The sequence below is a fragment of the Myotis myotis genome, unplaced genomic scaffold (assembly GCF_014108235.1).
Source record: "Myotis myotis isolate mMyoMyo1 unplaced genomic scaffold, mMyoMyo1.p scaffold_m19_p_5, whole genome shotgun sequence".
NCBI lineage: Eukaryota > Metazoa > Chordata > Mammalia > Chiroptera > Vespertilionidae > Myotis > Myotis myotis.
In genome coordinates, this window is record NW_023416357.1 from 41,925,336 (window position 1) to 41,948,867 (window position 23,532).

Here is a 23,532-nt window from a genome sequence, read left to right on the forward strand (position 1 = left end):
CAACTTAGAAGTTTTATAGATGGAATTTTTACAAAAATCATCTTTTTATATATTATTGTATCAGGGTAGTGTTTTTCACAACCCAACAGCAGGTGGTCATGATGACTATTTAAAAAAAGGAACAGAATAAAAAACATCTGAGAAATTGTACATATTAAGATACTCCTTATTTTATGTATATATAGACCCTGCCTGTATGTATTGAGTCACAATGGAAAATGCTTCTTAGTGAAGTTTGTGATCTAAACAGTTTGAAAAGCTCTGTATTATGTTTGGGATGTGATGGAATCCTTCATAGCATTCTTTCTCTCACTCCAGAAGTTAGAGATGTTCTTGCTTTTCACTTATTCTACAAATATTTATTTAGCAACTGCTATATGTTGGTTGGGGGTCAGGTGTTGGCAGCAGGGAGAAAAGGCAACATTACTTTTGGAAATTTCTATCTATTGTTACTCAGGTCTAGGATTTTAATAAAAGCTTAAAAACAAGTTAATGCTGAATTACTTACAACTGTTCTTAATTTAATGTGCCTCTTGGCCATAAAAATGTAAGCAGAATGTGTCAGAAATTCCCAGGAATAATCCTTCACAGAATGGTAAGCTTTTTGCTGCTTCTCATCAGTACCTGAAGAGAGATCCAGTATAAAATCTATAGTTGAGATAGGAATTGTCTAAAGATACACACACACACACACACACACACACACACACACACACATTTTTTTAATCTTTCTTTCTTTTTGGCAAGAAAATAATTTTTCCCATTAAACAAGATTCAGGCCCTGGCTATAAAACTTCCTTCAATATTATTTTTCTCTTATTTTTAGGGTTATCTATATCTATATCCAATGATATGTTCTCTTAAAGCTTTAATTGGTTGGTCAGTTAACCATTTGCTATGAACACATACAATATTTATATATTTAGCAAAAGATTAAAATGAAATGTTTTACATTTCATTAAAAAAAAAACACACACATGCAAATGCTTTCTTTAAATGATATCCTATTTGGAGAACTAAGTATACAAAAAAAAAGCCAACCTGTCCTGGTGATTAATAATTCCATTTACAAAATATTTTCAAGTCTCCTGGTACTAAAATCTCTAATATTGAACATTAGTATAAAATTTTATATTGTAATTATAGTTTTTATTTCCTCACTCTTATCCCCTACTCAAATACTTTTAAAATGGCATATAATATGTTTTAAGATGATGACATCAATTTAGAAATGCTTCTTATGATGTTATTCTCTGATGAAGTAATTTTGTGCACATATAAAGATTTTATAAATGTTACATTCTGTGTTTTAAAACAAGAGTAGCCTTTATAAATAACATTAGGAAAGAACAGTATTATTTTCCCCTTCTCTAATCTTTTTGACATATCCAGTACATGTTTTGATTTCTAGTGATCATTTGCAACTTCCAAAATCAGACCAACCATACTCTAATTATGTATTTTATAGCTGCAAAAATTCAAGTTTATTATTTTTTCAATTATTAGTTTTAAAGTTTAAATGCTATTATTACTATTTTGGTTCATTAGATCACTGCTCATGTTAGGCTGGTGATATAAGCTCATACACATTTTCTAAAAATAGAAGAAAACTAAATGAGTTGTCATATATTTTTAGAAAATAAACTCCCACGGTTAGGTAATGGACTTATAATTGTACTGAAAAAAAAAAATACCTTGTGATAAAGCAATGCCCTTTTCCAATTAATCAAAAATAATCCAGGTTTAGCTATGGCCAGAGTGTATTTTGGAGCTGGCTCCTATCTTCCCAACTCTGTGCTCAGTGATGTCATGTTAATAGCTTAAAATCACTCACAGTGGTGGAATTTATATTACAAAAATCAGCAAAAGCTACAACCGAGAGGTTCCTCTCCCAACTCGAAGAGCCATTAAACATTTCCCAGCAAACCAATGGACAATAATTATTATTCCCTTAAAATACAATTCAATTCTTTATTGTTCATAGGAATCTTATTTGAATGGTTGGTGTTTTCTGTGTAAATCTGTCTTTCTGGAAAAAAATTTAAATGTTTCCGATTAGTTTATAATAATGAAACTGTTAGGCTTTGAAGGCATAAATATGTGAGGCCTCATCCATAGAGAGGTTCTTCTTTTCTTATTAGGGAGATATACCCTATTCAGAATAAACTGTTAAAATTTAGATTTTTATGTAGAAAAAAATCAGGACTCAATACTGATGTTAGTTCATGCATTTATTCACCAAATATGTATTATTTATTTTTCAAATATGTATTATTTCTACTTCTTTTCCCTATGCCAGGCATTGTTATAGGTACAACAGTGAATAAAAATAATAAAATTAAAAAAAAATTTTTTTTGGATTTTTGTCTAAAAAAATAAAATGGTATTGATACCTGTTTTTAACTCAAGCCATGCTTATGAAGCAATCGAACAGATTCTAATTTTGTCAAAAAAGTCTGTGATTTAATAATGAAAGGTTAATTAAAATATTTTGTAAAAAAGTATAAAATAAACAATTTTATTAGACGAATTCATTTATTGGACACATTAAATTAGGCAAACAAAAATATATGCAACTGCATAAAAAGAATCACATTCTCATCCTACTTGAACACACAGCAGTGGTCAAAACTAATAAAATGTGGAATGAATCCCAGGATTAATTGCAAAAAAGCACCCTCTACAAAAAGCTTCAGACCTCTAACTTCACTGAATCCAGTACTAAACGTGCTTCTTTATATTCCTCAGCTTCTTCCAATTCTTTTTCATTTTCCTGAAATGAAATATAATGAAAGGAAGTTTATCTTTTTAAAACTTTAGTACTTTATTTTTCTCAAATATTACAAACCATCAATGTAAACAGCTCAAAAATTAAAAGAAAAAGGATCCCAAGCTTTTCTTACAGGTAACAATGGACATAGGTTTGGTTTGGTTTCACTGTGTATTCTCACATCATAAGTGAAAAACATGTAAAGCTATTGACATTAAGTGAATAAAAATTTAACAAAAAAACTTTAAAAATTTATTCTTGTCAACACATCACAATACAAAAGGGATTTTTTATAAGTCATGGACTAAAAGTTAAACATGATGATTTATTAACGTGTTACATATACAATAAAACTTAAAACAAAATAACCCTTCAACTAACTACTCACAGTGACAAAGAAAACTACTGGTGTCACACCAAAGTTAAGTACAATCTTTGAATTATAAAACTGAAATGCCTGCTTATTAATGAGCATTATATACCCTACTACAAGGAAACAAAATACTAACATCTTTCCTTTTCTGATATATAAAGACTGAAATTTTCCTTGATACTTTATACAGAAAACTTTTACTGGTAAAAAATAAATGAAATAATACTACATAAGTTATTATGCATAGGAAACTTTGCTTGGTTTTTAATAAATAAATAAAGCTATGGTCAGTAATTCATGTCAGGTCAATAAAAGATGGAGATATATAAGTTACAGAGCAGAGGGAGTAAAATGTGTGTTTATTTAATATAAAACAAAGCAAAAGGAGTAAAAATTTCTTAATTCAGACTACTAGTATAGCTAAGAATTTCTTAAACCTCTATTATATCTAAACATGTCTTTGTTCTCTCTCAGTAAATATAAGCTCTTTGAGGGTAGAGATATTGTTGAATACATCCACGAATACATCATCCAAAGACAAAACTATTTTTTTCAAGCACTTTCTATTACTTTCTCAGCTACTAGATTCACGAGAGAAAAAAGTCATTTAAATTGTTAGGAAATACAGATGGTGCTTCTGTCTCTGGGTGTATTTTAATAGAGTAATTATTTCCTGCTTTCATCTACTTTTATTTCAAAATCTTAGCTTCATTTTTGGCTGTTAAGGAAAGTTATCCTGCCTTTAAAAGGTTCCGACAGGTAAATATGGAGCTCTATGTCAAAATTAAAGTAAAATGTGAACATTGCTCTCTCTCTCTACAGATTCAGTCCTAATACTATTTTGGTGGGAAAACAAATCTCATTCTTTCAAAGAATACATATGATCATCCTGAAAAAGCCTCACATTATTATTGTTATACAGAGAACAACTACGAGTCAGGAGACAGCTGTGTAGCTAGTAATTAATATTAGCTCAAGAAATATAAATATAAAATAAGATTAGTAAATGTTAGAATTCATCAAATTATTATTAAACAATAGTAATAACTGGCTTGTATGCAGTATTATACTTTAATCTGTGTTAGGAAGGGAATAAGATGACTTTTAATTATTCTTAGAATTCTTTATAAAATGACTCTACCACTGTATCACAAGGCATTTATAAAGCAAGTTTAATAGTGTTATCCACCTCCAAGTTAGTATGAGAGGACTGTCTATATTATAGGGTTTGTTTTCCACTTAAATTAATTAAGGTTTCAATCTGAAAGAATTCCAGATCCTTTTTATTATGCCAAATTTATTTGAAACATCTGGATCTTCTAAAATTTCAAACAATGTGTAAAAAAAGATCTTCATGTATCAAAACCAAATAATTCAAGATGCTGGTGTACATTATTAGTACCATGAATACCTAACATGTTAACTCAAATATATTTATTTAAGTTTAAATAAGCAGAATAAACATACTAGACATAGTAGTTTTACTGGAGGCATAACTTAAACACAATTTACAATCCATTAATTATTTTAAAATATACTAGTACACAGGGTAAGTGAACAAAATATGTCACCAGCTATTTTTCAGCATAAAAATATTTAAAATTTTGGCCTTTTATATATTAAATTGAAAAAAATTTTAAACAAAAGACAGAGAAGTCTTTACTTACTAATATCTGCAGAAGATCAGTATATGCAGCTTCCAACCTGCGCTGACAATCTGGGATCATCATCCGGGACTCTTGCAGGATCTCTGCCTATAATAAGAGTATCTGTGAGACATGCAGAAATAATAGAACGTATGTGTTTAGCTAACACCTCTGTAAATGTTTAAAGTGATTTAGAGGAATCAGAAAAAAAATTATGGATATGTAAAACAGTTCAATATTTTAATTTAAATTGTGTTTATTAGAAGTTAGAATGACTATCATGCTGTAAAATATATAAAATACAAGTTATAGATCTAAACCTATTTGGTAATCACCTTTTTGTGCTAAGTGAAAATTAACTAGAAAAGCTTTCCATAGAGCATTTATTTTAAAAGGCTATTTAAAATAAACTATTTCTCCTGCTGTCACGAAGCACCTTTATCCAAAATGGGATCAGCTGGTTATATAAATATCTCCTGCATCTTCTGAGTAATAAAGAAAAACAGTGTTCAGATAATATCACATGGAGATAATTACTGCATGAAAAAAGTTATTGAGTTATTGATCACATTGTGTGCACACTGCAGGAGGTTCTCACTGAAAGACAGAGGTAAAGAAAAATGAAAAGCAAAGACCAGCAGGTTCATATTTTTGATGCTTATCATGCATAAAAAGTTATTACTTATCCTTGTGCTTCATTTTAGGAGACAGATTATTCTCCCCATGTAGTTTGAGCCAAATTACCAACCTGGCACCCCTCTGAATCTGAACTTCTGCCTATTCCTCCTGAAGACAGACACTACAGAATTAAACACAGGAATATTTAACCCAGCAGATATTTCTGGACTTCAAATCATTCAAATCTGATATATGGGTAACATATAAAATCATAAAAAAATATCAAATCAATGGCTGGGAAACCCAATCAGTAAGAGGGTAAATAAGTTAGTTTCAGATGTTGGACCTCAAGTAAGTCTTTTACCTAAGGTGGGGAAGAAGCTATATTTCCTTAAACTATTCTCAGAAAGTGACACAGATCTTTTATGTATTTATTTCCAAAAATTCATGTTTGGCCCTGGCTGGTGTTTCTCAGTGGTTAGAGCATTGGCTGGCACACCAAAGGGTCATGGGTTCTACTCTGGTCAAGCAGATATACCTGGATTGCAGGTTTGATCCCCAGCCCCAGACAGAGCATGAGGGAGGCAACCAATCGATGTCTCTCTCCCACATCAATGTTTCTCTCTCTCTCCACCTCCCTCCCTCCCACTCTCTCTAAAAATCAATGGAAAAATATCTGTGGATAAGAATTAATAATAACAACAAAAAAGGACAAAAACTCATGTTTGATCAAATAACTTTGGTTAAATGGGTACAAAATCTGAACTTTTACTAAGAAGCTTTATTACCTAGCTCATATAAAATAAAGACAATTTAATGGCAATCATACTATATTTAACAGAATCTTTAATAAGTCCCAGTACCTTCCTTCCTTTCCCCAACAGTTTTGTCATAGCTCATACTATAAAAAAATTCAGTAATTCAGTATTACAATATACACGGATGCTCTGTCCATATTTTTTCAGGTGAAAATTTATTGCTGAACTTGTAATTCTTTTACTAATAAGGTACAGGTTAAAAATTTCAAATGTAGAATCATGGCTTTACTTCACAGCTAAGCATAGTATGCCTAGATATTTAATTGCTATCACAATTATTTTTATCTGGTTTGAATACATGTGAAAAAAAATCAGTGGCTGGCACATTTCATTAGGTAAGCCATTCATATTTCCTCTCCTATGGACTTCCCTTGAGAATAGCTTATAGAAATTAAACAAGATGACACAAATAGAAAGAATTAGGTCAAACACATGATAAGCCAAAATGTATACTTGTAAACTTTTTTAAAGCTTTAGTAAGTTGTTGCTGAAATAAACTTTAAACAATGCTATCCAAAATAACTTCTACTCATTATTATTTTATCCATTCTCACAGAGCAAGAATCAGTTTATGAAAATGGGAGTCTGACCTATGTGAGGACAAAGTTCAGTCTTTCCTGTACACCAGCTCCAATTCATTCATTAAGCAGCCTATACAGCTGTAGAACACCAGGTACAGTGGATACAAAGATGAAAAAGAGAAGGTCTCCATCTTCCAATCCAGGATAGGAGCATAAACATGAAAACAAACATTTGACACTACTTCTATAAGAGCATGCCACAGGGAGCCAAAGGCTTCCAGTAAAGTGGTGACAATGATTTGGAGTCCATAAACCACATTTCTACCAAGGTCATAAATCATATACTTTACCTTATAACAATGAATTACAACTGTCAGAAATAATTTTAAAAGACAGTATATAAGGTGTGATTACATAGTAAAGACATACTCAAAATCCTTTCACTAAGCTAAATGAGTATTACCTTTCAAAGTGTTCCCTTTGGGAGGAAGTCACTCAAATGAATGGTGCCTCTGTTGAAAATATCTGAATAAACTGTCAGTTTATTCTAATGCTATGACAAGATTGGAGTTAAGTCAGGATCTTGACACAGATTGGGAGGTACAAGGAACCTTTGGGGAACACAACAGGATGCAGTCCTACTAATGTCTTACTTTTAAAACAAATTACAATTTTTTGCGGAAGTTATTCAGATAAAATGAAAGTTATGGGAGGCTTAGCAAGGCTCAGATTATAACAATGAATAAACACTGGACTAAAATCTGATCAATTTCTTTTAAACTCAGATGGAGAATCAGAGTCAGAAGGGACATAAGTGGTCATATAGTTCAATCTCAATTTACATATTAGAAAGTCAAGTCCCAGAGTGATTAGCTAAATGATAGGGTCTGCTCATAACTCTGATTTCAACTCTATCATGTGAATTAGTGGTCGTGCTAGCAAGTCTCCATTGTGGCCCACAATGATCCTTACTTCCTAGAATTTCTGCCTTACTCAGTTACCTTACACATTGAATTTGGGTTAGCCCTATGTGACCAACGGAATGTAATGGAGGTGGGATTCTGGGACAGAAGACCAGAGGCTAGATCTTAAGAAGCCTTGCAGCTTCCACATGGGCTTCTTGGAATGCTCACTTTTGGAAAATCCTTCTCTCAAACAAGAAGAAATTCATTTGACTTATGTTTGTGATTACTGCTGAATGGTTACGGATGTAAGAAGAATCCCATGAGTCAAAAATAATCTGGTCCCTTAAACCCTGACAAGAACACTAATTACTTTAAATATAAATCATCTAAATTCACCAGCTAAAAGACAAACATTCACAGAATGGATCCAACTTTTTGCTGTCTACAAGAAACTCACTTCAAACATAACAAAATAGACAGATTGAAAAGAAAAGGATGAAAAAAAGAGGTATCATGCAAACATTAAAAAAAGGAGTGGCTCTATTAATATGTAAATCTTATGAAGATTTGTAGGATTTGAAGAGCTGTTAGTTCATCAAGATCAACATATTTGGGACATATTATATTTACACGTTTTCAAATCCTCCCCAATTTATGAATAACCGACACACAAACGTCCTTTGTATACACACACAGAGGAGGGAGGCTCTCCTAGAAGCTCAAGAAAATAAAAAGGTTTTCTTCCTGAATAGCTTGGGGAAGAAGATGTTTCAGGTGCCACTGCATTCATTTTGCACCACAAAAAGCAACTACCTACAGAAAAATCCACTTTAAGTGATGACGTTTGCAAAATTAAGTCTGGATTAATTGTGCACTATCACCATTTGTAACATAATTTATAGGGTGAAAACCACAGAGTTCATAAAGCTGATTTAAAATATAAATCTTGAGATTAATCTGTATATATTGTTCATACTTTCCTTTTACCTAGTGTCATCTGGATTTTATTCTCGATGCACTGGACTTTGGATTTTAAAGAAGTGAATTTGAAGAGATCAATCTGGGTGTTGTGGTAGGGAAGGAATAGAGGGTGTCAAGAGACAGGTATGCCAACCAGGAGGCATTTGCAATTGTATAAGCAACAGATGATAGTGAACTGGACTAGGATAGTGGCAGTAGAAAGAAATAGAGGGAATAAGAAACAGGACTTGATGTTATTAGATGTGGTTATTAGAAAGAAAGAGACGTATCAAGAAGGGACCCACTAAATTTTTAGTTTGGGAATCTGGATGGGTGGAAGTAACCATTTACAAGAGAGGAGGAAAATAAGAGAGATAGCTTTTTGTTTTAGGACAGTGGTTCTCAACCTTCTGGCCCTTTAAATACAGTTCCTCATGTTGTGACCCCCAACCATAAAATTATTTTTGTTTCTACTTCATAACTGTAATTTTGCTACTGTTATGAATCGTAATGCAAATATCTGATATGCAGGATGGTCTTAGGCGACCCCTGTGAAAGGGTCGTTCGACCCCCAAAGGGGTCGCGACCCACAGGTTGAGAATTGCTGTTTTAGGGGAATGGGTTGGGTTGAGGGAAGATCAAGATTTTTATTTTGGACAACCCCGAGGATATGTGAAGCAGGTAATTAGTTGAATATCTATGTATATGTATATGTATATGTATATGTATATGTATATGTATATGTATATGTATATGTATATCTGTATCTGTATCTCTGGAGTGGTCAGGCCCAGGGATATAAATTTGGGAGATACTGGCACTAGGGATTTGGGGGATTTTGTTTGTTGTGTTATTGTTTTTAACTTCATGACTATAAGAGTACCTGAACTGTATATATCAATAAATATCTGTTGAATGAGTAAATAAATGGGCATAAAGATGGTACTTAAAGTTATAGGAGATTACATAGAGAGGGATTTTAGAAATCTTAAAGGTTTAATAAAATGTGTGTATGTAGAGGTGGGGTAGATAAATAAATGGAGGAGGAGGGAGAGAGGAAAAAGAGTTTCAGTAAAGGAAACTGAGGAGCCAAAACTGGTTTGGCTCAGTGGATAGAGCGTCAGCCTGCAGACTGAAAGGTCCCAGGTTCGATTCCGGTCAAGGGCATGTACCTGGGTTGCGGGCACATCCCCAGTGGGAGATGTGCAGGAGGCGGCTGATCGATGTTTTTCTCTCATCGATGTTTCTAACTCTCTATCTCTCTCCCTTCCTCTCTGTAAAAATTCAATAAAATATATTTAAAAAAATTAAAAAAAAAGGAAACTGAGGAATACTGGCAGTGTAATAGAAAGGAAACCAGGAGACTATTCTATTAAAGATGCCAATATAAAAGTGTGTGTCAAGGAGAGAGTGGTTACTGTATCAAATGCTGTTGAGGTTACATAAGGGAAAGAAATAACAATGTCACTAACGGCTGTAACCAGGGCTAGGGCATGCAATTCACTCTAATATGAAAGAAGGTGCTATGGGTACAGATGTAGGTAGGTTGATAGATTTTTGTGGTGGGAATATGAGGAAGTTCCCCTGACAGCCTCTTTTTTTGTTAGCCTAGAATATTCAATAAATGCTATCATGGGAGTAAATAAGATGTTATGGGAGCACAGAGGAGGGGCACCTAACTCAGCACTGAGGTGGAGTGTAGGGGAGGTGTAAAGGGTGAATAGGAATTAATAAGGAGAGGGAAGCTAAAAGGAGTAGGAAGAACAGCCCAGACGTGTGCAAATATCTCAGAGGCCTTAAAGGAGAAAGAGCATGTATGTTCAGGAAACTAAAAGGCAGAAACTAAGAGGTCCAGGTAGGAATTGGCAAGAGATAAGGTTGTAGAGATAAGCAGGTATCAAAATCAAGAAAAGCCTCGTATGCAATGCTAAGGAGATCAAAATCTGTCATGAAGATAATCAAAAGTAGCTACTGAAAAAGGTAAAGTATATTTTATTTTGGTGGTCTTTACATCAGTTTGGGGAAATATTTGTGAATTTAAATATATTTAATACTAGAGGCCTGGTGCATGGATTCGTACAAGGGGGGGGTTGGGCTCTCAGCCTGGCCTGCGCCCTCTCGCAATCCAGGACCCCTCGGGAGATGTCCAACTGCCTGGCCTACGGGGATCGGGCCTAAACCGATAGTTGGACATCCCCTGAGGGATGTAGCAGTGCACCAAGCAGCAGGCGGCCAGGGAGGAGCCCAAGCCGGGGTCAGGCGCTGCGCCACTTGCACTCATCCGGGCTCGCTGCATCTGCCGCTGCTTGTTAGTGCTGCCGCAGAGTTGGAAGAGGCTCCTGCCACCACAGCTGCGCTCGCCAGCCGTGAGCCTGGCTTCTGGCTGAGCAGTGCTCCCCCTGTGGGAGCGCACTGACCACCGGGGGCAGCTCCTGCATTGAGCGTCTGCCCCACGGTGGTCAGTGTGCATCATAGTGACTGGCCAACTGGTCATTCTGGTCGTTCAGTCATAATGGTTGCTTAGGCTTTTATATATATATAGATAGATAAGATTAGGTCATTTTTATATTTAATACTTAAAATTGGAGAGGCAGAATAACTTAATGGTTAAGAGTACAAGTTCCAGAGCCAGTGTCCAAAATGCCACTTAATAGTTGTGTGACCTTGGGCAAATTATTTGACCTGTGTTTCAGTTTCTTCATTTTTAAATGGAGGTTTTAATAGTAAAGAAGTAAATAATAGGACCTTCTCAAAGGGGTGTTAATAAATTAGTTAATGTGGTATTCTGTAGATGTTAGCTATTATTATTTTTTTAAAATATTTTTATTGATTTCAGAGAGGGAGAGAGAGAAAGAAACATCAATGATGAGAGAGAATCATCAATTGGCTGCCTCCTGCATGCCCCTCACTGGGGATTGAGCCTGCAACCCAGGCATGTGCCCTTGACTGGAACTGAACCCAGGACCCTTCAGTCCACAGGCCGACACTCTATCCACTGAGCCAAACCAGCTAGGGCAGCTATTATTATTTAAGATATAATTTTACCTGCTTTTAAAAAATATTTTTCTTGCCTTTTTCTTTTTTTTTAATACTTTTATTGATTTCAGATAGGAAGGGAGAGGGAGAGAGAGAGAGAAACATCAATGATGAGAGAGAATAATTGATCGGCTGCCTCCTGCATGCCCCCTACTGTGGATTGAGCCCGCAATCTGGGCATGTACCCTGACAGGAATCGAACCACAATCTTTAGGTACATGGGATGATTCCCAGCCAACTGAGCCACACTGGCAGGACTTACCTGCTTTTTAAGGGCATAATTTTCACTATCTTCAGCTTTCATTTTTTCAATCTTTTCTTCTTGTTGTTTTGCTTCTTTTTCATACATCATTTTTTCTTTGGCCAATCTAAAAATAAGCCAAAAACTTTTCAGAGAATTAACTCTATCAAACAGACCACAAGAAATAAAGAAACTATCCTATATAATAAAAGGCTAATATGCAAATCAGCCAAACAGTGGAATGACCGGTCGCTATGATGTGCACCAACCACCAGGGGCAGACACTCAATGCAGGAGCTGCCCCTGGTGGTCAGTGCACTCCAACAGGGGGAATGCCGCTCAGCCAGAAGTCGGGCTCACAGCTGGCGAGCGCAGCAGCAGTAGCGGGAGCCTCTCCTGTTTCTGCGGCAGTGCTAAGTCAGACATCCCCCGAGGGCTCCTGGACTGTGAGAGGGCGCAGGCCAGGCTGAGGGATTCTCCCCCCAACTCCCCCAAGTGCACGAATTTCATGCACTGGGCCTCTAGGGTAATATAAAACACTTAAAATACCAAAGTGTATGTACTAGATGGGGAGTAGGGAAGAAGAAAAACGTTTTATCCATTTATGTATTATCTCCATGCCCGTTAAGTCCTACCTACATCTGCCTAAATCAAGTGCAATCTGTCAAAACATGCAATTCTTAAATTTTTTAAAAATATATTTTTATTGATTTCAGAGAGGAAGGGAGAGGGAGAGAGAGATAAAAACTTCAATGAAGAGAATCATTGATCGGCCTATTGGGGTTTAAGCCCACAACCTGGGCATGTGCCCTAACCGGGAATCAAACTGTGACTTCCTGGTTTATAGGTGGAGGCTCAATCACCAAGCCACACTAGCAGGGCCAATTATAAAGTTTTAGTTAAAAAACATATCCCATTATAACCACTGTATTACAATGTAAAAACAACACTCAAAATTATTATGTACTAACATTTCTATCTTGCTTTTAAATGTTTTCCAAACTTTTATAAATGTACTTGAAAGAACATAATGTAAAAGCTCAGCTTACAAGAATAAAAAAAATCAGTTTAGTGCATCCTAAATCCAAAACAAAGAAAGATTAGATTATTTTCAACAACTGAATTGTTTGACAAGAATTCACTGTACACATAATTTGATGCCCAACCTTCCTTGTGTGAGAAACTGGGATAGATAGTTTAGACATGGTTCTTTCATGGACAAGTAATAAAAACAAAACAAGTATTTACTTACTAAAGCAAGAAAAGGTAGCGATAGAGATCAGGCAGATTTTAAACAATAAAGAATAGAGCAATACAAAGTTCTACTGATTATACCTTAGATAACCAAAATTAGATTAATCATAACAGCTCAACCTCCCCTAATTTTGGTTACATAAATTTTAATATAAAAGTATAGCCCTGGCCAGTGTGGCTCAGTTGTTTGGGCATCGTCCCACGCAATGCAAGGTCTCTGGTTCGATTCCCCATCAGGGCACATGCCCAGGTTTGGGCTCAATCCCTGGTGTGAGGTGTGCAAGCAGCAGCCAATTGATGTTTCTCACATTGACATTTCTCTTTCTCTCCCCCTCTCCCTTCTTCTCTCTCTAAAAATCAATAAAAAAATCTTTAAAAAAATTGCTTTCCAAAATGGTGATATCAATTAATACTGAACCTGTAATGTATAAAATTTCCTATTTCTTCCTTTCATCCTGGTGAACTGTAATTGTCAAAATTATTAAATTTCTCATCAAGTATATACTATACTGAAGTCTGCTATAGTCATAGTCTGTGTCTATTTGGCTATGTGTTCACTAAAAATAAAGTCTTCTGGTCACTAAAAAAATTATTAAATTTCTGACAATAAGAAGAGTGTGAAATGGTATTAAATTGTGGTTTAAAGTATTAATTTATTAAAACAGTAATTACTGTTGGTGGTGAAACAGCACCAGAATGTTACCAGTGATTGGACCTTGGTTCAGCAACCATGGCACTTGAGTTTTGGCTAAGAAAGAATTCAGAGCCAAGACTCAAATACAAACAACAGTTTATTTAGAAAGTCAGAGGCAGAAGTGAGCTATGGAGGAAGTTGAGTCAGCTCAGGAAAAAAGTTACAGAGGCAAAAGAAGAGCCCTTGGAGCTTAGGAGAAAGAAAGCAAACAGACACACCTGAAGGAAGAGGCATGAATGGTTCTAGAGCTAGCGAGCTAGACAGCACTTGCACTGGGTCCTCAGTCCTGAGGGTTTTTATCCTCTCCTTAAAGGCAGGGACCTTAGGGGAGGTAGCAGTAGAAGATCTCAATAGAATATTCATCAGCTCTTCCAGGTATGTCCTTTCACGGTCTCTACTGATTGGTCAGTACCAGGGCAGAGGGTCATTAATCATCACAGCCAGTCATCTCAGCTGGCCTTGCTGCTTTTCTGGGCCTGGAGCTGAAACACAGGGCCTAGATCAGTGGTTCTCAACCTGTGGGTCGCGACCCCTTTGGCGGTCGAACGACCCTTTCACAGGGGTCGCCTAAGACCATCCTGCATATCAGATATTTACATTACGATTCATAACAGTAGCAAAATTAGTTATGAAGTAGAAACGAAAATAATTTTATGGTTGGGGGTCACAACATGAGGAACTGTATTTAAAGGGCCAGAAGGTTGAGAACCACTGGCCTAGATGTTATCTCTAATTTGACCAAAACTGTCTCTGTGGTCAACAGACCCAGGGCTTTGTTCCTAAGATTATCTGATGTGGATCAGAATCTCATTGTCTTGACGGCTTAATGCTTAAGAGGGTAGTGGTGCAAGGGCTTGTATGGGAGTCATATGAGGCTATTCTCTAGGTCCCTTGTTCCTCCTCCAAGGGGGTCTATCACATGACTATTGACATGTCAGAGGAGGAAAGGTCAGGGGAGGGCCTGAACGCATGATTAGTGATATGAAAGATCAGGGAGTCTAAATTGCATGGCCAGTGATATGCAAAGGTAGGAAAGGTCAACCTAGGGGTGAGATCTGTATTTCCCAGTTTTGCTGGTTGCTAGGTACTATAGGCTTTTCAACCTGGTGACCTTTTGTACCTGGCCTATCTTCCAACTCTGCTCATGTCTGTCTAACTGTCTAATATAATTACTGGATAAGTATTTGCTAAATAATGAATGAGTATCTTCTGGTGAATTTGGCCTTTATTCCTTTCTCTAGGGAAGGCTAAGATTTAATAAGAAAATTTAATTCAATTAAGTATATACAGTCACAATTTAAAAATCTGTTACTAAAATATTGTTTTCTGTAACAAACATACATGTTCCTATAAATATAGAACTATATAAAAATTATAATGAACAAAATCTTAAAAATCATTCAAAATCTCATTGCTCAAATTAAGTACTACTGATCCAAAAATGCACATAATTCTGAAATACAAAACAGTTAAAAAAATAGAAAAATTTTAAATTAAGTTTGGCACAAACTCATTTAGTAGCAAAATGTGTCCTCAGATGACATGAAACTACAGACTTTATGTATCCTACTAAATAAATGTGAATAGTACATGTCTCACTACAGAAATATTAATGTTTGATTAGGATTACTTCTCTAAATGCTATTATGTAAATGCATATATTACTGTTTCAAAACCTGAAAAATTCTGAAATTCAGAAATACACATGGGCCCAAGGGTTTCATAGAGACGATTATGGACCTGTATTAGCAATATTTTCCACTTGTCTTTCTCTTTAAACATGTATGTGTAAAAATTTATATTAATATATAAATACAAATATATATATTTATAAATTAATAAGATAATGTATAATTTCCAATGTCATTAAATATTCTTTTGAAAATGTAGCTTTTTGTGTCTACAAAGCATTTTTATAATATTAATACAACTTATTAAAGTGTCCTATCAGACATTTAGGCAACCCCCATATTATAAATACAATGATGAACATCCCTACTCATAAATTTTGTGAGTGTGTAATATCTTTTTACTATAAAATATTTAAAATATATCATGCCTGATGAGAAATAAGACTAAGTCCTTTTCTAATAAACCAGTGATCATTTACTGATGAATACTTCCTTTTCCTGCTGTGATAAGCCACCTTTGTCATTCATTATTATTGGTAATACACAAATATTAAAATCAATCTATCCTATTTTACCCTACTACTTGGTATTTTCATTTTAGTCAAAGAAAATAGTATGCCAGATTTCACTGTTTAAATATTAATAAAAATATCAAAATTTACATTAAAGAGATGTCAAATTAGATAGAGAAAAATAAGGAAAATGAAACATCAAGGGAAAAGAATATAGTAAATGTGATACCCAATAAGAGTTATAAATAGTACAGAAAAAAAGCAAGAGAAGATTTAAAAAAAAAAAAAATTTCCTAACCCTGGCTAGTGTGGCTCAGTTGATTGGAGTTTTGTCCCATACATCAAAAGGTGGTAGGTTCAATTCCTGGTCAGGGCATATACCCAGGTTGCTAGTTCAATCCCCTGTTGGGCATGTACAGGAGGCAACCAACCAATGTTTTTCTCTCACATGGATGTTTCTCTCTTTCTCCCTTTCTCTCTCAAAAATCAATAATAAATAAATAAATAAATAAATAAAATAAATAAAATAAAATTTCCCAGAGCTGGAAAAACAACAATCTTAATTGAAAGGACTTCCTAATAGAATCAGTGAAATGCCTAATAGAATCAGTGGGGAAAAAAAACCCCACATCTTTTTACATTGTTGGGAATTTCTAGAGATCCAAGAATATTAAAGCTCTTAAAAAGGGAGTAATAGGTCACCTATAAAAGGAAAACAAGTCAGATTGGCATTACATTTCATGTTAATAACACTAGATACCAAAAGATGATAGAGCAATGCCTTGAAAGTTCAGAGAGAACATTATTTATAACCTAGATTTGTAACTAAATAGTGAGGGAAAAATTCACTAACTCACTCAGTACTTATTTACTAAATGGCCACTATGTACCAGGCGTGATTTTATGTACCAAGGATATAGCAGTGAACAAAACTACATGTCTTTTCCATGACACTTTTTAGTGGGGAAATAAGGACAATACATAAGTAAAATATATAGCATGTGAGATTGAGATAAAGTGCTACAAAAAAAAAAAAATGCAGTGAAGGACTGGTAGGTAATACAGGGGATTTGAAATTTAAAATAAGATAGTCAGGGAAGGCCACTTTAAAAAGAGGGTATGTGAGTTGAGATCTGAAAAAGACAATTAGTCATGTAAATAACTGATGAAAGAAATCATAGTCCAGGAGAGGTTTATTTAGTTATATAAAAATTCAAGTTTATTTACCATGCCCCCTTTCTGGCAAATTTATTTAAGAATGAACTCCAACAAGTTGAAGGTGAAAATCAAGAAAAGAAACCATGATCAACATAATGCAACTGTCTAATGAAAAGAAAAAAAGAAATCCCAGGATTAAAACTGTGCTGTAGGCCTGGAAAACAACCAGTCTAAATAAGAATCTGAGTGAGGAGTCTTATAGGAACATCTTTAAAGAGGAATAGAATAGATTCTAAAGAACAGATACCATGAGTAAGAAGGTCAAAGAAAAGTCATTCATGTGGTTTTTTTCTCTCAATAATAAAAAATGAAAGACAATTAGAAACTCCAGGAAAAGCACATCCCACCCACAGAGTTATGGTTGTAATATGAAGCAACTGATTAAAAAGAAAATTCATTTATTTATAAGAATAATCTCCTTTGGGAAGCATAGGATCACTGAGAAAGAAATGTAATCCCATACTACATACCATATTTAATATGATAAATAATTAGAATTTATTTATTTTCAACTTTTAGAATAGACCTATGAGTAAAATACATCTTTCCCTAGTTGTTTGAAATATTCAATTTGTTTTTAAAGTTTGTTTAAAGCTAAGAAATGTCTACCAAATTTTTTTCTCATAAAAATTTAAGATGACTCTGGCCAGCCAATGAAACCTCCAGCATTTCATAAAAATTATACCACCACTGGTGTAATCAATATCCTGTGTTAAATGCCTAGGTTTGAAGTCCCTAATATGATTTGCTTTTTGCTGACTGATACAGTTCTCTTCTATGACATAACTGATAACAAACTCTCTTGTCTCTGAAGAAACAAACAATATTTTTGAGATTTTTATTGTATGAGAGATGAAGAGAGAAACTTTTTTTGAAGACCTAACATGAACAGATTTTTGTATACTTTATTGCATTTAATGCTTAAGTATTATTTAACACCTATTTTAAGTATTATTCCCATTTTACAGTGCCTCCCCACAATGTTTTAACGAGTCTTTAGATTCAAAGAGAAATGAAACAGGATTTATCAATATTTCAAAATAAATAAAATACGAGCCACCATATTTCACGAAACTTTGGCTAAAATGATAATACTAATGAAAATTAAGCTGAAAACAGATAGCAAAACTGATGAAAGAAGTCAGGTTGGATTAATGATTTTTGTATTTTAGCATTTCCAATGGCCACCATAGAATCTACTCTCCATAAACTAGCCTTGTGGTGAAGTTCAACTGACACAACTCATGAAGAGACAGTTACAATATTGGCATCCCAGGAACATGATATGTAGATTTAGAAAAAAGCTTGAATAATTCAAGATAAGCTAAAATTAAAATATCATAACCAAAGCAGTTAACACATACTGATCATTTATTATGAGCCAAATACTACATCAAAGCATGCTACATGCATTGTCATTTAATCCTCAAAACAACCCTATAAAATAGGTACCATTGTGAGTCCCATGTTAGTAATAACTAAACTGAAATTCATGGAGTTTATCCAAGTTCTCACAGCTGTTAGGTGCTGAAGAACTGTTTTATTCCAAAGTTTATACTCTTAGCCACTATCATAAGCTTTTTTAAAATAAATCTCAGACATCAGAACACAAAAAAGTTAAAATGCACTCAAATGTAATAGGCATTGCTGGAATTTGACTAAACTTCCATTGTTCATTGTGCCCCCAACCTTGACCTGATTGTCACAGAATTCCCTACCTGTGGTAGGCAAACCGCGGCTTGCAAGCCACATGCGGCTCTGTGGCCCCCTCCAATGTGGCTCTTCCACAAAATACCACGTGCGGGCGCGCACATATAGTGCGACTGAAACTTTGTGGCCCATGTGCAGAAGTCGGTATTTTGTGGAAGAGCCGGTATTTTGTGGAAGAGCCACACTCAAGGGGCCAAAGAACCGCATGTGGCTCACGAGCCGCGGTTTGCTGAGCCGCAGTTTGCTGACCACTGGCCTAAGACCATCGGAAAACACATATTTTCAGTGGTCTTAGGAACCGAGACACCGCTCCTCTATCCATCTCCAGGCCGGTCTGCCCACATGCAGATACACCCACATACGAGTACCCGGCGTGATGACATCATCGCACCAACCCCATCACATACACCCCTACAAATACAGGTGTATGTGACAGGGTTGGCACCATAATGTACGTATGCGGACCAGTCACACATGTGTAGAGAGCAGCTACTGTGTAGAAAGCAGCTGCTGTGTTGAAAGCAGCTACTCTGTTAAAAGCAGCTACTGGGGTGAAAGCAGCAGTATTGGAGGTAAAATGACACTTCATGAATTACAATTACTGGGTAAATGTAAAATCATGTACTGTAAAATCATCAACTACTGCAAAAAATAAGTATTTGTACCATGGGAACTTAATCTGGATGCTGATCGGTCTTTTTATAGTCAGCTGTCGTTGATGTGAATACTGCCCCCTTGTGATAGTAACAGGTATGTAAAAAAACCCCCACAGAGAATGGTAAGTCATAGGAAACTTTAATGAACTGTATTGACTGAACCATGCCATGTATCATCTTTTGTATTATTAAAGCTATTGTTATATATTATTTTCATTAGCAAACCATCCCATGACAATGGATCGTGTAGGGAAGAATGTTAAGAAAAGAAAATATAGTGAGGATTTTTTACAGTATGGTTTTACCTCAATAATTACAGCAGGAATTGAGAAACCGCAATGTTATTTGTTGTGAAGTTCTATCAGCCGAATCTATGAAGCCGAACAAACTAAAACGCCATTTTGATAGCAAGAATCCGAGCTTTGCCAGCAAGGATACCAACTATTTTAGAAGCAAAGCTGTTGGACTCAAGAAAGCCAGACTTGACAGTGGTGGCAAGTACCACAAACAAAACATAGCAGCCATTGAAGCTTCATATTTGGTGGCACTCAGAATCGCCAGAGCTATGAAACCTCACACCATTGCTGAGGATTTACTGTTGCCAGTGGCCAAAGACATTGTTCGAGTTATGATCGGAGACGAATTTGTTACGAAATTGAGTGCAATTTCTTTATCTTACGACACTGTCCGCAGGAGAATAGATGACATGTCTGCTGATATTCTTGATCAGGTAATCCAGGAAATTAAATCTGCTCCACTTCCAATATTTAGTATCCAGCTTGATGAATCTACAGATGTTGTAAACTGTTCACAGTTACTGGTTTATGTGAGGTATATTAATGATGGCGACTTTAAAGATGAGTTTCTTTTTTGCAAACCTCTTGAAACAACAACTACTGCACATGATGTATTTGACACAGTTGGTTCATTTCTGAAAGAGCATAAGATCTCTTCGGAAAAGGTTTGTGGTGTTTGCACAGATGGTGCTCCAGCTATGCTAGGATGTCGATCTGGATTTCAACGTTTGGTACTGAATGAGTCACCAAAAGTCATCGGAACTCACTGTATGGTTCATCAGCAAATATTAGCAACGAAGACGCTGCCACAAGAGTTACAAGAAGTAATGAAAAGCGTCATAAGTTGTGTCAATTTTGTAAAGGCGAGCACTTTAAACAGGCGACTGTTTTTGCAACTGTGCAACGAGTTGGATGAGCTGAACAATGCTCTACTATTTCACACTTGAAGCGAGATGGTTGTCGAGAGGAAAAATTTTAAAATGTGTTTTTGAGCTTCGTGATGAACTCAAAACGTTTTTTAATCAGAAAGCTAGACCGCAGTTTGAAGCACTTTTCAGCAATAAAAGTGACCTGCAGAAAATAGCCTACTTGGATGACATCTTTGCCATCTTGAATGAGTTGAACTTATCATTTCAAGGACCAAATGCAACATGCCTCGATTTGTTTGAAAAGATCCGATCATTCCAAATGAAACTTCAGCTTTGGCAAAAAAAATTGGATGAAATGAAATTTACATGCTGCCTACCTTATCTGCTTTCTTTGAGGAACATGACATTGAACCAGACAAAAGGATTACGATGATAATTTCTGTGAAAGAACACTTGCACATGCTTGCAGACGAAATTTCATCGTACTTTCCAAATCTACCTGACACCCCATTTGCACTTGCCAGAAGCCCATTCACAGTCAAAGTTGAAGATATTCCTGAGATAGCACAGAGGAGTTCATTGAACTTATTAACAACGATGCAGCGAGAACTGATTTCTCCATAATGCCAGTTACAAAATTCTGGATCAAGTGTTTGCAGTCATAACCTGTTCTGTCTGAGACTGTGTTGCGTCTTCTTCTTCCATTTCCAACAACATGTCTTTGTGAAACAGGGTTTTCCAGCTTGTTGGTTATCAAGTCTAAATATAGAAGTAGACTTGTTGTTGAAGATGATCTTCCTTGTGCTCTTGTAAAGACTGCCCCGAGAATTTCTCATCTGGTGAGAAAGAAGCAATCTCAACCTTCAAACTGACTTTAGGCTTTTTACGCATACTGTTGCAAAATGTAGCAATGTAGTTTACTGCTGTTATATTAAGACTGTTACCCATGCTACACCATGCTTCAAGACAAAATTTCATTTATTTGTAATTAGAAATAAATATTTCACAATATATAATTACATATTGTTTTTGTGATTGATCACTATGCTTTAGTTATGTTCAATTTGTAACAATGAAAATACATCCTGCATATCAGATATTTGCATTACGATTCATAACAGCAGCAAAATTACAGTTATGAAGTACAAAAATAATTTTATGGTTGGGGGTCACCACAACATGAGGAACTGTATTAAAGGGTCACGGCATTAGGAAAGTTGAGAACCACTGCTCTAAACTGTCCCTTAAAAGTTCTGAGATGTCAGTGAAATTGAAAAGTGTTTACTAATGAAAGGGCTAAGAACCCTTCTCTGAGTAGTTTCTGCTTGAGATTGTATGAGAGAGCAATAGTACCTCCCAGAGCTACTTCATCTCCATAGAGAACACTCTGACAGTTGTATTTACTACTTAAAGTCACAAATTTCTCTGTACATTTGACTTTCTATCCACTGTTCAAATTTGTATCTGTCTTTATAACATCTCTATTTAAACATCCCACCAGCAATTAACTGAAACAGGTTGAAAAGTGAGCTCATCATCTTCCTATTCTAAAACAACCCCTTTTCCCAACTTGAACTGTCAACATCAGAATCACAGAAGTACTGGATAAAAGTAAGCCTGGCTTGTAAGAAGTTCAGGGGAAAAGAACTAAGCTGTCTGCAAGTTGAATATGAGGCAAGAGTGTGATGTAGCTGCTAAAAAAACAAAAGCAAAAAACCCCAAAACAGCCAAGAAGCAAAAAGCCTAAAACATGGTAGGTAAACGGTACTGCATTAGATGAACTGCATCTGTGTTATTATTTTTCATAATTTTACAAGGCATATAAAGCATTTTTTTAAAAACTTAAGCCAAATTGCCTAAGTTTTTAACTGCTTAAATATTACTTTTAAATAATATTTGATAAAGGTACTTCAGAGCTGTATTTGGTACAATTTTAATAGCTAGCAAATCTGGTTTGAAAATTCAATATAGTAAAATTTTCTTAAGTCTAAGCTTAGATTAGTGATTCCCAATGACTATGAAGCCCTCCAAATCTTTCTTGTCTATGTCACATTAATTATAGCGTGTCATTTTAAATAGTTTGCATTATATCTAACATTCCCTCCTTTTATTCTATAATTGTTTATTCAGAGTAAAACAGTAATTTTATAGCTTAACTTCCTCAATTTAATACTGTTTAAAAATATTGCATTTTCACAACTGGAGGCATACCGCCTTTAGCTCTCCTCCCATGAACAATATGTGTTAGCATGTAAAAACATAAAAGGTCTCTAAGTGTATTTCACAAAAACAGAAGAATATATCATGCATTTTATTGCATTTTAAGAGCATCACAACTTTTTGTGAGTTGTTCTAAACAGTCTTTCTAGACTATTTTAGATGAGTTATTTTAAAGAATCTTAGGATCCTGATACTGAGAATAGACTACTATGCAGCATTAGGGTTAAAGAAAGACACAGGAGCTAACTCAAACTTATCTATATGTAGGGGAGACATTTTATTCATTTATTTATTGACTATGTAAATATAACCAAATTGCCATTTTTCAAATGTGGTAAAACAATTGTTTTCTTTCACAGAAAAAAAAGGAATGCTCTTGCAATGAAAAGAAAAAGGTTTTAATGAATAAAGCATGGGAAATATTGCTCTATTCCCCTCTTAAAGATTTCCATAGTGAGAACTCTTGAGTAATCTTATAATAGAGAAACATGTTAAATTTTAATTCAGCCCTTCTCAAATTAATTTGAAAAGAGAACACTTTTTCAACATAACTAAAAGATCTAGTTAACTATATTCTATAGAAC

The 23,532-nt window shown here is 35.1% G+C and overlaps 1 protein-coding gene across 3 annotated transcripts in view; it reads right to left on the reverse strand.

Annotated features, from left to right (window-relative positions):
* Positions 1–511: 511 nt before the first annotated feature.
* Positions 512–23,532, reverse strand: part of TBCA (tubulin folding cofactor A) — a 67,292-nt gene continuing 44,271 nt past the window's right edge. For 2 of the 3 annotated variants that reach the window (XM_036308932.1, XM_036308931.1), the window contains exons 2-5: positions 11,910–12,015; positions 4,811–4,897; positions 2,699–2,773; positions 512–624 (exon numbers count right to left, since the gene is read on the reverse strand). In XM_036308932.1, coding sequence (XP_036164825.1) covers positions 586–624; positions 2,699–2,773; positions 4,811–4,897; positions 11,910–12,015 — 307 coding nt within the window. In that variant the 3' untranslated portion in view covers positions 512–585. Of the gene's footprint in view, positions 625–2,698; positions 2,774–4,810; positions 4,913–11,909; positions 12,016–23,532 lie in introns of those variants that run through there. The other variant, XM_036308933.1, reaches the window with a different exon arrangement.